Source organism: Penicillium chrysogenum (genome assembly GCF_028827035.1).
Source record: "Penicillium chrysogenum strain IBT 35668 chromosome Unknown utg000005l_segment0_segment0, whole genome shotgun sequence".
Classification (NCBI taxonomy): domain Eukaryota; kingdom Fungi; phylum Ascomycota; class Eurotiomycetes; order Eurotiales; family Aspergillaceae; genus Penicillium; species Penicillium chrysogenum.
Genome location: NW_026622753.1, coordinates 7,462,813 through 7,476,749, shown reverse-complemented (window position 1 = coordinate 7,476,749; position 13,937 = coordinate 7,462,813). Strand labels below are relative to the sequence as shown.

At 48.8% G+C, this 13,937-nt stretch overlaps 7 protein-coding genes across 7 annotated transcripts; 3 read left to right on the top strand and 4 right to left on the bottom strand.

Annotated features, from left to right (window-relative positions):
- Positions 1-203: 203 nt before the first annotated feature.
- N7489_011203 (Zn(II)2Cys6 transcription factor) lies at positions 204-1,821 on the top strand (the record flags this gene model as incomplete). The annotated part of the gene is made up of 4 exons (XM_056716952.1): positions 204-492; positions 547-830; positions 909-1,033; positions 1,086-1,821. The coding sequence occupies 4 exons, from the start codon at positions 204-206 to the stop codon at positions 1,819-1,821; spliced, it is 1,434 nt and encodes a 477-aa protein (XP_056564574.1).
- A 634-nt stretch (positions 1,822-2,455) lies between these two features.
- On the bottom strand, positions 2,456-3,205 carry N7489_011202 (SRPBCC domain-containing protein; the record flags this gene model as incomplete). The annotated part of the gene is made up of 3 exons (XM_056716951.1): positions 2,456-2,689; positions 2,761-2,910; positions 2,972-3,205. 3 exons carry the CDS (start codon positions 3,203-3,205, stop codon positions 2,456-2,458), a joined length of 618 nt encoding a protein of 205 aa, XP_056564573.1.
- Positions 3,206-3,455: 250 nt separating this feature from the next.
- N7489_011201 (uncharacterized protein) lies at positions 3,456-5,201 on the bottom strand (the record flags this gene model as incomplete). The annotated part of the gene is made up of 3 exons (XM_056716950.1): positions 3,456-4,414; positions 4,485-4,638; positions 4,695-5,201. The coding sequence occupies 3 exons, from the start codon at positions 5,199-5,201 to the stop codon at positions 3,456-3,458; spliced, it is 1,620 nt and encodes a 539-aa protein (XP_056564572.1).
- Positions 5,202-7,105: 1,904 nt separating this feature from the next.
- On the top strand, positions 7,106-7,336 carry N7489_011200 (Phosphotransferase enzyme family protein; the record flags this gene model as incomplete). Its single annotated transcript, XM_056716949.1, has 1 exon — positions 7,106-7,336. The coding sequence occupies one exon, from the start codon at positions 7,106-7,108 to the stop codon at positions 7,334-7,336; it is 231 nt and encodes a 76-aa protein (XP_056564571.1).
- A 1,780-nt stretch (positions 7,337-9,116) lies between these two features.
- Positions 9,117-10,791, top strand: N7489_011199 (FAD-binding oxidoreductase; the record flags this gene model as incomplete). Its single annotated transcript, XM_056716948.1, has 5 exons — positions 9,117-9,338; positions 9,392-9,608; positions 9,665-10,047; positions 10,104-10,480; positions 10,545-10,791. The coding sequence occupies 5 exons, from the start codon at positions 9,117-9,119 to the stop codon at positions 10,789-10,791; spliced, it is 1,446 nt and encodes a 481-aa protein (XP_056564570.1).
- Positions 10,792-10,900: 109 nt separating this feature from the next.
- On the bottom strand, positions 10,901-12,437 carry N7489_011198 (transcriptional regulator family TF; the record flags this gene model as incomplete). Its single annotated transcript, XM_056716947.1, has 2 exons — positions 10,901-11,884; positions 11,937-12,437. 2 exons carry the CDS (start codon positions 12,435-12,437, stop codon positions 10,901-10,903), a joined length of 1,485 nt encoding a protein of 494 aa, XP_056564569.1.
- A 354-nt stretch (positions 12,438-12,791) lies between these two features.
- Positions 12,792-13,841, bottom strand: N7489_011197 (uncharacterized protein; the record flags this gene model as incomplete). Its single annotated transcript, XM_056716946.1, has 1 exon — positions 12,792-13,841. The coding sequence occupies one exon, from the start codon at positions 13,839-13,841 to the stop codon at positions 12,792-12,794; it is 1,050 nt and encodes a 349-aa protein (XP_056564568.1).
- Between the last annotated feature and the right edge of the window lie 96 nt (positions 13,842-13,937).

The following is a 13,937-nucleotide window of genomic DNA, read 5'->3' as shown; positions in this document are numbered from 1 at the left end:
TCGGGACATTAACCTGAGGTCCACATATAACGGAATAATCGCCAGGAAGTCCAACATTGAGCCGACTTCTGTCAAGACCCAAGTTTGGGACCTTCCAACTCTTTGATTCACATCGCGATCCCAAAGGCGGTGTGGGGTTCCAGCTTGAGCTATTCTTAGAGCGAAAACATTCCCCTCTGGATGTCCACGAATATCCATTCACAATGCGCCAATCTCTCCGCCGGTCCTGTGCTGCATGTGCCAGGTCTAAGTCCAGCTGCGATCTCCGCACACCGCGCTGTTCTCGCTGCGTTAAGCGGCAAGTCGAGTGCGCCTATGCGAACGAACCTTCAACGGGGCCGGCAACTTCCGGGTGGCAGAATGGGGCATCAACAAACCCATTAGATGAATCCGGGACCTTAACCAACTACAGATTCGGGTCTCTTGATCCTTTTGATTCGTATCCACAGACTAGACTTCCGCGAGAACACGTTCAACGTCTGATCTACGGCTGTATGTAGGCCTCCAATAAAGCGTTGAGGATGAATGCTTAGCTTACCCATTTAGTCCTCCACAAAATCGCGTTCCAATACTACCCTCTCGACCTTAATGCCACTTCAAACCCATTCTTGGTCTCTTGGTGGCCACTTGCCCTAGGGGATCCTGCACTATTTCACGTCTCTCTTCAGACGGCATGTCTTGACGAAGAGCTGCTGGCGCAGAAAGGGTTTCAGACCTCTGAACTTCTTATGGTAGACTCGGTGGCTCTACTGCGACGCAAAGTTGAGTACATGTCACTGGCTGTTCAAGATGGGACTATGAACTCAGTCATCACCTTGGCAACCATCGAGGTGAGATACTACCATAAGCACCCTCTTTTCTGGCTGTTTTATTATTTGAACCAATCCCTGATTATGTATGACTCTTAGTTCGGCAAAGGAAATATAAAAGTTGGTGAAATGCATGTCAACGGATTAAAAAGGCTGGTCGACATGAGAGGTGGCATCAACGCAGTAAGGCAGACAAGCCCACTTACCGCGAGGATGGTCAGCTGGTAAGCCAAACCCTTCTGCGACCTAGACGACTGCTATTGACATATCCCAAAGGGTATCGATGCTCATCATGGGTCATCCCCAATTCGAGACTCAGGATGACTTCGGCATTGGAGATGGCATTCCTCCCATCCCCGAATGGCAGTTTGACTCAACCGCGCTCGACAATCAGTCACTTGATCTCAGCACCATCGAAGTGGACTATGCCGTTAATAATGTCTTCAATCGTCTGCGCAACATCTTCCAGCGAGCGCGCAGTATACCTTTACCGGCCACACAACTTCACGACCTTACCTGTTTTGTCATACACCGTCTCCTACTCTCGGCTCCAGCTACAGCAATATCACCGTCATCACCGACGACGGAATCCATTCGCTACGGAATCATACTCTACATGTTTATTGCTCAGGGACCAACATATTACTCGCACGCAGTCATACAGAATACGATTGTGATACGATTTATGGAGCACCTCGAGCATCTCGCGTCAACACGAGTCTATGAGTCACTTGATGTCTGGTTTGCTGCGGTCGGACTGGTGGCTTCGGCTGGCACGGCTCATCACGGGTGGTTTATGAAGAGGGCACAAGATATAGCTGCTGCTCTACAACTGGGCAACTTCGGTGACACCCTCACCCACATCAAGACTGTTTTGTGGCTGGAGAAACCGCAGAGTGAAGATCTCTTTCGATCTCATTGGGATACTACCTTCGATTTCAAGGATCAATCAGTACTACCGGACCTCTCGATACCGGTCTCACCGTATAGTAGTAGAGTGGGATTTATATGATATACAGTTTCATTCGACAGTTTCCATGTGCAGGGCATAACTTGTCAAAAATCCTTGATCCTTGAAAAGATCTTCATTCATGGAATTATCATAACGAGCGTCGCGACCCAAAAGAAGATGGCTACCTGTCAGACGCGATCCCACAGCTAATTGGTCTGCCAAGCGGGAGTTTAATCGGCCGTCGGTCTGTCAGGGAGATGGTCTTTTCCACGCTAGGGGAAGTGTTACATTGCCATATCTCTTTAGGTATAGCCCAGGGCCACAAGTGTGAGGTGTAACCTGCTAGGCATGTCACAACTACACAGCCGTCTAAGGCCCGGTCCCCGGCCATGTCTATCACGCCATTGTTAGCGAGCGCAGAATTACGCGATCGCTTATTTAATTGAGACCGCTCATTCCGCTGTCAGTTAGACAGTCCAGATAACCATGACAAGCGTGTTTTCCTTAATGGATACTGTGTTCCCAGAAGGATCCATTTATTTATGATTGTGGCCAAGATCTCCCTACGTGGCCATGTCCGCATATATACATGTATCTAGTTAGTAGAGGTAAGGCGCCGATACCTCAACCTGAAACCAAAGGTGCGTGTACAAAACAGAAAATTGTGCGTGTGCACCAAATCCAGCCCCCCAAATTAGGCTGTTTCAGCCCGGGCCTTCAGATCCCTGTGGAAGATATCGAAATGGGCACGCATCTTTTTCCCAAGCAGAGAAGGGCTCATAATGAACGCAAGGAGACCCTTCAGATCCTCCGTCTGTGTGAAAACAGTCGAAGCACCATCGTTGGCCGGTTCGATATGGAATTTATGCAAGCCAGCGATGGTCGCTACGGGCGGGCCTTGCCAAGAAAACAAGCTCTCGGTGTTGTCCTTTGGCATTGGTGAGAATCTTCAGCTTAAGTTCTTTTTTCTTTGTTTCAGGGGAAGATGGTTTTTCTCACCTTGACTTCAGCGACGAATTTGAAGTTCTCGATGTTGACTTCAATTTTGTCGCCTGAGGAAAGTTCTTGTGAGGTCTTGGTGCTGTCCTTGAGCTCGATGCTCTTGAGCCATTCCGTATGCCATTCCGGGTATGCTGAGAAGTCGAGGAGCTGGTAGGGCGAGAACTGGTCAGTTCGTCCTACCAAGAATTTGGGATTCAGCTGTACATACGATCTCACGCACTTTGGTGGGCGGCGCGGCTATTTCGATTGTGCTTGTGATCATGACCATTTTGCCGGTGGTGTGGTTAGGGAGGTTGGATGCACGAGAAAGGGGATATAAATCAATGGTGTTCTTATGGGGGAAGTGCGTGGATGTAGGAGAGTGCATATCCTTGCTGTATCCATCGTGGACTTCCCCACCCGACCTCAACGCTTGCTCCTCTCGTTGGTTATTGCGTCTCATCATATGTTTATCATGCGTTCCTAAAAATTAGGAATTAATATTCTGAAAAACTGAATATGTTTGAGTCTAGTTCGTCTATCAACTTGTAATGGGATATGGATCGAAATCCAACCCCAAGATCATGTAACAGTCATGAGATGGTCAATAAGGATGACGAGTCATATATACATAAGAGACGTGAAAACAAAACGTATATATATCCGCAATTTCACATGCTTCGGATAATGCACCTGCATATCCAGATCAAAGCTCAATAAGTAGGCTCCTGACTGATCCTACTGACACGCCGACCATTGTTCTGCTCTCTGTCTGCAGCAAGCGTAGAGGCGAACTTACTCTTCGCGCGAATCTGCGGACCCTTCCAGTAGAAAATATAGATAGGAGTCACAACCAGACAAGAAAGACAAGCCAGAATGGTGCTTGCATACTCGACATGCCACTTGTTGCCGATATTTCTGTACATAGGCGACGCATACATCGCCGAGATACCAGCAAGAAGATCACGCGCGAAAGCATTACCACCAGTCGCAGAAGCAGAGTAGACGCCATAGGAAGCGACCATGTAATCAACAGAGGAAAGGTAGATAGCATAGTTTGCGATACCGACACAGCCGGAGAAAATCATTGATCCGATCCAGTGCACGTTTTTCGAGTCGCCGAAGGACGTCCAGGCGAAACCAAATAGACCGATTGGTTCGAGCGGCGCGAGGAAGAGAAGCCATTTGAGACGGCGTTCGGGTGGGATGGCGGCATCGCCATGCCTGAGTCGAAGCTTTTGATCGCGTATGAACCACGGGAAGTAGCTGAAGTAGGCAATGAAGTAGGCGGCGTTGATGGGAATAACGGCCCACGCTTGAGCGAGTGTACCAAAGCCCCAGCCTTGCTTGTACACGATGGCGAAACTCTCGAGGAAGGTGAAGATCAGAGCATCGGAGAAACCGGAAAGAAGAGACAGACAGAGGACAATGGGCTCGCGTAGAAGCATGTAGAATGGACGTGCCCAGATCCTGCCGGCTTCTTTGAGGGAGACACGGGGTTTCTTGAGCTCGTTTGGTCCGTAGATGTTCGGGTCTTCTCCGGTTTTGCGGCGACGCTTGGCTTCGTTATCCATGATAATAGTGGAACGACTCTCGGGCATGAAAAAGATGATGAACTGGGTAACTGCTCCGAAGATGAGTTGGATCCAAAAGAACCATTGCCAGTCAAGGACTAAATATCAAACATAGCTGTTAGAAATAGGTCGAAAACAGTACACGAGGGAAAGGAATGGCTTGCTTACATCGCGCAATTGGTCCTCCAATGACACCACCAATACTGGTACCGATACAAGAAGACAAAACAATGAACGCGAGAGGGAATTGCTGTGTTTCAGGCTCGTAGATATCGGCAATCAGACCGAGGGTGACACTGCCACCAGCAGTAGAGAGACCACCCTAAGTATCATGTTAGTTTATCAAATTGTGAAGACACTATGTAGGGAGAAACCAACCAATGCACGAGCGACGACAAGGCTGCCCCAGTTGGGCGCAAGGGCTGCAGGGAGTTGCCAAATGTTGATCAAGAACATGGAGAGCTGAAGGATAGGCCAGCGACCGAATTCCTCGGACCAAGGAGCCCACAGCTCACAACCAATAGAATAAGTAACCAGGTAAGCCATTTGGCCAGTGCGGGCATGCTGTTCGCTGATGTGGAAAGCCTCGGACAGGCCCTTGACAGCAGCCGGGTAGACCGAGGTGTTGAAGTTCATAGAAACCTGGACGAAGGCGACCGCAGCCAGATAGGTCCATTTCTTCCATCGTGGCCAGCAGTATCCCAGGATCTCATAGCACTCTCTTTCCTTCAGCTCGCGCTTTCCGTCGGAGCGTTCTGTCTCTTTTTTCTCGAGTGCGGCGGATAAATCGACCGGGGCGTTGGACTCGCTGTCGGTGCCATTGGCAGATGACGATCTACTCTCGCTGTGAACAGCTTGAGCTTCTTGGTGCTCTGGGGTAGACATCCTGGGATGGAGCAAAGAGTAGAGAGAAAAGGTTTGTGAACCTTCTCCAGGTGTTATATGTACAAACACTGAGCATGTACAAAGTATGTGCAGACTTTTTCGTCTACTTTCTTGGGCACGGGCTGAAACCGGATTTATAGTGGATCTACACTGCAGGGTGGTGGCGCCCGTGGCGTACAACGTAGTATAGATTAAGATATAGGCATTGTGGTTTTGATATGATCGAAGGTATTAAAGATCTCAGCATTTGTATCATTATACAGTTAAGTAGTTATATTATCCACCACATGTACAATCCTCCAGTATGGTAGTGAATATCTATGAAGAAATAGAGAAGAAAAAAGAAAAAAACCGAAAAAAAGTGTCGATCTGGGCGATCTGCCCAAGCTCCCTTCCTTTCTTGGCATTCCCCACTTACTTTGACGTCAGAGTACTTCTTCTATTGCCCATCTCTGCATATTCAATGGATTTGTAGAATATTCCATTCGGATTGCCACTCAAAGACCTGGGGAAATTGATAAAGCTTCGTATGAAGTCATTACGGGTTCCAAGGGTGGAATAACGTGAAATTAGGGATCCACGAGGACCTACATAACCAATTATAACCAATCAGGGAATATCTATCCCTATCTATGTCAACCGGGAGATCTTCGGGCATGAACCGAATTCGTTCATAACTGGTAATAACTGGTACACAGACCTCCAGGTGTCCAAATCTTTAGTGATCGTTGCTGATAAATCTGTGTAAGGTACAATATCTGATACTCTCGGCCATACTCCATACACCGTACATCTCCTAATATAGACCTACCGAGGTCGGGACCAACATGACATCATCACTTTAAATATGGGCAACTTTGATTGAAGACCACACCTGTGCATACTTAGAGTCCCTACTGCTTATTGTTTAAAGGTTAAATAAACCTTCAATGAATTTACCAAAGAACCTGGGAAATCCCATCTTGGTTGTTAGCATATCCTAGTATATTGGTGCATTGACGCAGTATATTGCAGGTGCTTTTATGCAGTTACGTGAGATTTCACTTTGCGTCTTTGTTTCTTTATCCCAATGAAGCTATATAGAGAGTTACATGTCAATAGGTAGCGATCATCATTAGCTGCCCTCATTATTATTATTACATAATTTGTTGAATTATTTATTTCCCTCCTGGTGAGAACTACGGGCAGATATTCCGGAATAGCAACGAGGCATGCGAAAGGGATAGAACGAAAAGAGACAAGATAGTCGCGACACCCGGTCATGTGAGGCATGTGATCAAGACACCTACTTTCTGAACGCGACATGCGTGGACTTCACTTCCGCGACAAGTCGCACGCACGCAGGGTTTATGGCATCTCCAACCGAGGTCTCATTTACACGCTTGCAAAGCGACAGCAGCTTCATCATGCATTCCATTTCAAGCCCTTGACATAGCCAGGTTTCGATGTCGGATTTCGGGCCACATCGACACGTTTTCGAATATTTTCTTCTGCCACGATCGCATGCAATCCTGTCATACAATACGGAATCTCCACGACTTCGATATGGATAACCCTGATCGCTACACATCGGGACGATGGCGTTGGAATGAGAAGGAACGGCTTTCTCGCCGCTGTGTCGTTTAATCTGGCAGAACTCGTCACAATCGTGACTCCGGCGACTGGGTCAATTTCCTGCAGAGGGGAATTTCAACAAGGCTTTTCTTCTTCGGGTGAACGATGGGGAATAAGTGGTTGGGAAAGCTTCCGAAACCTGATGGTTGGGCCTCAATACTTTACGACAGCCAGTGAGCTTGCGACGATGGACCATGTGAGAGGAGCTTGGCTGAGTTGCTAAGCGCTATATGATCCTGGGGTCTAACCCTTTTTTTTAGGTTCCAATTATACTCAGTTTCCCAACCGCAATGGATTACCCCTGGAGCCCCTTTACCGACGAGATTGGAGTTCAAAATATATATGAATATATTAAGGGGAAGGGTCGGGAATTTGAACTTACGAAGTTGTGGAAAGACACACCGGGTCCTGAACACCTGGGCAAACTTCAGATTCTTCAGCAGATCGCTGGGTCTGGGAACGCACTCGTATCCACCCCCGCTGGTCAGGAAGTAACCCTTTTTTCGGTGCGCGTGCACTGAAAGTGTTTCATGTCATATATGTTAACCCTATTGTCACCTCCTTGCCGGGTGAAACTGCATGGAACGACTTCCTACATGCAATGACTTCAACGGGGCTTACGGCCACTATATTTTACGGTTCCGTGTGGCAGTTTCAACTGACCAGGCTGGATGCTCCTCTGACCATCCAATTTCACGAGCCCCATCCGCGGGGCAAACTGCCTTTCAGACTTGCTCGCTTGTATAGGCGTATGCTCAAGCTCAACAGAGCGTATAGCTAGACCGCGGAAAGTTTTGCCTCGAGTAAGAAATTATATTCAACTGAGAAGTGAGAGTGGACTGGGAAGTGATCCCTGATTTCACTACTTTCCCGGCGCGACTTGATGAAGAATGTTCACCATCCTCTTGCCTCAAAGCTTCCGTCTAAGTAGCTGCTCTGCCCTGCGGCAGTCAGCACCAAGACGTGGACAAGGTCCGTCTCCAGAGGTTTATAGAGACGGGCTAGATATCGTCGGCGTGGACAGCAGCCAAGGCCACAGCATTTTCCAGATTGCCATAATCGAATGCATCAAGCACACCTTCCCTAAATCGACGCTATTACGGGTAATATCGTTACCCGGGGAGCGCTCAGGCAGGTGTTGACTTTTCACACTGCTTCACTTCTGCTTCATTCTTCTTTTCACATCTCTCCATACTTATCAATTTTCATTCTTTTGAACCTTTTTTCTTCAATCATGCTTCCTAGGAGCCCTCGTGGACGTCCTATAGTCTTCTAGCACGGCCAGGAGTTTACTGATGCCCGTGCGGGACTATGCCGAGCCTGTTGATACCGTTCCTAGACGCGCTTCGAAAGTTTTCTGCGGTATTAGCCCCGGCCTATAGGACACGGAGCTGTCCGCGGCCGCTCGGATCGAACAGTGGGAAAGGGAAATGCGCGTGACTCTGGGAGACGCGGAGTTGACTGATACAGACGAAATCGACATTGGTGATGTGAGCCTAAGTACCCAGTCGTACACCCAGCCAATCACCGAGACACCCGCAGAGCCGCTCTTTTCGCTTACCCTACCCCCGTTAAACCAGCAATACCGTACGCCAGAGGAAGGAGCCGAGGACGTGGAAATCGCGCGCATGGACCTGCATAAGAATCGTATCCAACCTATATAAGTATGCAAATGCTTCAATCAATGAAAATGTACGATCTTTCCTGACCAAAATGCATGTTTTTTTACTATATAAACCGGAATTCCTAGACCAGTTTGAGAAGCTAGGACATAAGTCAAAGCTAGAACTGGGAAGCTGAGAGGGCTAGACATTTATATCAGCTATGTATGACATGAGATGGGCAACGGAGATACTTCGTCTTACAAAGTACAGTGGGACCACACCTGGGCATATTACCGCCCTGTATACCGCCTGCCCATTATATAGTGTGAGGAATGCCGCTTAGGAGTTTTAGACTGGCAGAACTGGCACAATTTGGAGGGCGGTCTATCTGGGTATGAAGGTTTAGCCCAATATGGAGGTCCCACTGCACACGGAGGGGCAGGAATCTCCACATGCATACGAACGAGTGGAGGTGCTAACACGCGCCAGTGCGTTCTTTTGGTGCACGGGTCCGTTGATCTCCATTATGTAATCGTCGGGCGGGGCCCCGGGGGGCCTAAGAGGTAGAGCGGTCAGCTCAATGACCATCCCGGAGTTATAAAGACTAGACTGGACACGGAATAAAGAGGTCAGAACAGATTTGAGACCCAATATTTAGGCCAAATCCTGCTGATCGGCATACACATGCAAGGAAACCATGGCATCTCCCCTGCTATTTCTCCTTGGAGTTCTCTTCTTCGTCTCTCGAGTAGCCGCCTCTGATATCTCTACTCTTCTCCCCACCCTTTCCTCGTCCAGAGAGGTTTATTATCCTAGCGATGCCAATTGGACCAACACCATCCAGCGATGGACCGCTTGGGAGGAACCCACCTTCTCTCTGGCCATTAAGCCTGCCTCCGTTGCTGATTTGCAGACGGTTGTACGTTTTATCTCTCTAAATGTTCCCTCTCCCGTTTGACCGTAATACCGCAGGTCAAATACGCTTTCAAGCATAATGTCCCCTTTTTGGCCAGTGGTGGTGGCCATGGATATAGTACCTCTTTTGGGGCTCTTCAAAATGGTCTCAAGATTGATTTGGGCCTGTTCAATGGCGTCACTATCGATACAAACCAGAGAAATATGACCATCGGTGGTTCTACTAAATTCTCTCAAGTGGTTGGACCTCTCTTCAAAGCTGGAAAAGAGATTCGTAAGGATTCACCTCATTCGGTCTCTTGACCGTCTTCACTAACGCCTTTCGAACAGAAATTGGCTCCTGCCCTTGCGTGGGAATGGTGGGCGCTACCCTTGGAGGTGGTGTTGGTAGATACCAAGGCCTTCACGGTCTTATTCTTGATGCTTTGAAGTCGGTCCAGCTCGTCACCCCTACTGGCGATCTCATCACAGTCTCTGCCTCGCAGAACGAAGACCTTTTCTGGGGCCTTCGTGGCGCTGGATTCAACTATGGCATTGTCACCTCGGCCACATACGAAATTTACGACCTGACAAACGACGGCAATGTGTTTCACGCCGACTTCATGTTCCCTGCCAGCCTCAACGAAACCTTTTTCAACATTCTGGCCAGTTATATAACCCTGCCTGCCGGTCTGTCCTTGTATGCGTTGTCCATGAATTATCCTTCCATAGGAGTAAGTTCTCTTTAGACGAAGAAAAACAGGATTGCCGTCTGACCGATTCCATTTAGCCCGTTATCCTCCTCAATGCCGTCTACCCCGGTTCCAAGCAAGAAGGGCTCAATCTAATTGCCCCCTTTCTCGACCTGACCTATATTCAACGCAACATCTCCATGATAAACTGGGATGCAATCAACGAAGCTGCCGGTTTCGGACTGGTCACAGAATTCTGCGCCAAGGGCCAAAAGCACGATATGTGGGCTGCTGGCGTACGCTCCATTGACGCAACGACACACATCGATTTCTTCAACAAGCTCGTTCAATTTTGGAATGACTATCCCTCTGCCTCGGGAAGTGCCTGGCAGGTGGAGTACTTTCCCATCCAGGCCGTCACTGCTATTGCAGATGACTCCACTGCCTATCCGCACCGCCAAATCAGTGCTCATGAGTAAGCCTTCTCTCACTACTTGCATGTCCATGCGAAACTAAGTACGCATCTAACGCCTGTCTAGGATGCTTACACTTAGCGTTGTCGATAGCTCCATCGGCGATAAGGTAGACGACTTTGGCCTTTCTGCGGTTGAGGCCTTCAATGCTACCAGTGGATTTGATGATTTGCATATCTACGTCAGCTATGCCCATGGCACCGAGGGATTGGATGCTATGTATGGTACTGATAAGCTGCCTCGGTTATTAAAGCTGAAGAAGAATTGGGATCCCAAGGGTCTGTTCAGCTATAATAATGGATTGCCTCACTGAGGTTTATTGCCCTTGGTAGATAGGGTTGCCGGGACGTACCTAGGTTTTTGTACCTGGCATGTGAACTCTGCAAAAACACTATCTAATGAACCAAATCAAAGCGCTTAAATTATACAGCATCACTCGCAAAGTGTTCCCGCTGCAACGCAGAAAACACTTCCCAAATCTCTCGCGAGCAATTGCCATTTAATCGTCGCGCAATTTCATGTATCAATTCCTTGACTCGACCTTTTAGAAACCACTCTTCCCGAAGTGGCTGTAGAAGGATAGCATAGTGGGCCAACAGAAGCAAAGCGCCTGGGTTGTTATGTTTCAATAGGGCCAGGTACTCGGGTGAAACGCGCATTGGCCATGAATTAAGAACATCCCAGATAGTTGGCGATGAGCCATTAAGCTTAATAAATGCAAAGGCCTGTGCCAATTTGACCGCGGAATCGCGGTATATATAGTAGTCAGTCAATTCGGATTCATATTCCGGAATGACGGAGAGTAGCGTGATTAGTAGTGGGTCGTTAGGATTAGTAGGGACGCCAAGATCATCCCGCCAAAGTGCCGTGAAAGGTGCCAATGGACTAGTGGTGAGCTCCGTCCAGACGGGGCAGAGCATGGAGCAGCCATTACGGAGGATCTCAATCCATTCCAATGAAGGCGCATCTTCTCCTTGGCCATTATCTTTGCTCAAAAACAACGGTTGGTCGTTAGACTCGGAGCCTAGCGCGTAGACGACGAGGAAAAATGCAAAAGCCAGCACCGCCTGACTGTTATTGCTATCCACATTCATAGTTGCCCATCGGAATGCAGGAGCCGCTTGATCTGCGTGTTGGATTGACCGAATCGTATAATACGGTCGATTTTTGGGGTCGATAGAAGCAAGGTGGAGTGAGGAACAGGATAGGATGCCATGGAGTAAGAAGGGAAACTGGTGGGCTAGCTGTGGGACGATGATTCGAAACGCATCATCTGTCTCGCGGCCGCATGAGAGGGTTTTGTAGGTGTAGTTCCGATAATGGTCTAGTAGGCCTGCGTCGCTTGTGATCAACATTTGGTAAGGACTCGATTCTCGATTCTCGCTTAAATTCGGGGTTGCCGAAGTCTGGAGGAATAATCAGCAAGGCAATGATGGCTATAGCTATCGATCTACTTACCGTGTTTGCCAGTCCACCTGATTTGTCAGACGACAACGAAATCAACAACGCCGGGTTAGTAAAGTAGCGGAGAGCATTTCCCCGGAAAAATGTCTGCAGCGGGACTGGGTGCCAAAAATCTCCGAGCTCTGACGCAGATATGTGGTGTACAGACATCCAGTGCTGCTTCATGCGCTTGGCTGTGACACAAAGATGGGCGCAGCCCGCAAACGAGCACGCTAGCCCATTTTGGACAGGCAGTAAAGGCACCGGAAACTGGGTTTCATCGGGCAAGACGGCATCACTAGGCTGGCTTAGTTTAAATCCCGAAGCGTAGTCGACAAACGGTCGGCGTGATAAATGACGAAGATGATGGATTTCTTTGAGATGGCGAGCGACTGCACCAGGCTGAATCGCGTAGTTGCAACGTAGGCAGATCAGCACCCGATACGTAGGCAGATAATGTAATAGTTGGGATGGCTCCATCGCATGGAATGAGGGTGAAGCCATGACACTGGGCATGCTGTCTGTAATCAAGTACGTAGTCAGACTTCCTCCGACGTCGGAATATGCAGCAGGTGGGACCTAAGCATGTTAACCAAGGTTCTGAACGCGGGATATCGGGAGGAACCTTATTGTTAGTCAGCAACCGTGGAATCCATGGGTCGATCCCTGGAGGCCATTGTTTGGGATGTTGATCAGGTTCAATCTTTCTCATTTAAAACTACAGAAGACTACCTAGGGGAACACAACAAAGATTGGGGAATGTCACAAGTGTCACAAACTTCACACCAGCCTCAGTCATGGCAAAAACAGGGCAAGAACCAAGAAGCAAGACACCAAAAAGGAACGAGAAAAAAAAATCCCGAGAATCAATTAAATCTCCGACAGCAGCTTGTTAATGTCCACCACCGGGGCCAACTCGGATAATGACTCCTGCCACATCTGGGTCTGTATTATTCTACCAGAATCACTGTCTCCATATCCGGCAAATGGAGCCGGCTTGTTGTCACTCAGGTACATGCCATTGGAAGGTTCACCGGCCAGCACCGATGAGTGAACCAGTGTACGAGCACCCATAGAGACAGAGCGACCAATGACTCTTTTCATGCCACCAAGGACCTTACCAAAGGCACCCTCAGCCGTGCGATGCAACTCAGAGCCATAGCAAAAACCGGGGTTGACCAAGTTGAGGATGGTGCCCGTGGAGAGCTTGGCTCTGGACCGTTTGCCGAACAACTCGAGGAAGAAGAGTTGATAGAGCAGCTTGGAGGTATAGTACCGATCGACCATGTCGAAGTGACTCTTGTCGTCCAATACATCGATGAGTGGGATTCCTTGCTCGGTAGACACCTGGGCTTCGGGAAACTTGGCCCAGGCGGCTGTTTCACTTCCGACGATGGAAATCACCGGGCGCGTGCGATTGAGGTTATTGGCAGCTTGACGGTCGAGTTCAGGCAGCAATAGCAGAGTTAGGAGAGCGGTGCTTAGCCAATTGATTTGGATACTTAACTCGTGGGAGGTGGGTTGGTTGACGGTGAAGTTGAAGTTGGCAACACCGGCGTTGAGAAGGGCAAAGTCAATCAGGATCTCGGAGCGCTTAAGGCGGTCGACAAACTCGATAATACTGGGGTAGCTACCCATGTCCAACTCCCAGACCTCGACCACGGGAGGTTTGGCCGAAGTGGAGAGTGAAGCGAGAAGGGATTCCCGGGCAGCTTCGCCTTTCGAGATGCTGCGGACGGCCAAAATCAAATGGGATAGTCCGAGCCCGAGAAGCTGGGCTGAGGCTTGATAACCCAGTCCCGTGTTGGAGCCCGTCACAATACCCGCCTTCCCGCGAAGGGAAGTGGTGGAAGGGGCCTTTGAAGGGCAGATCAGGAACTGCCGATAAAGGAAGCCCGGGTAAGTGTTATAGAAAGGCATTTTGCGGACTTGATAGGGATGAAAATGGAGTAAAAAACAAAGTGCGTGTTAATCGAGGATATAAATAAATTTTGTTATTTTGATGGCCTTTCGTAT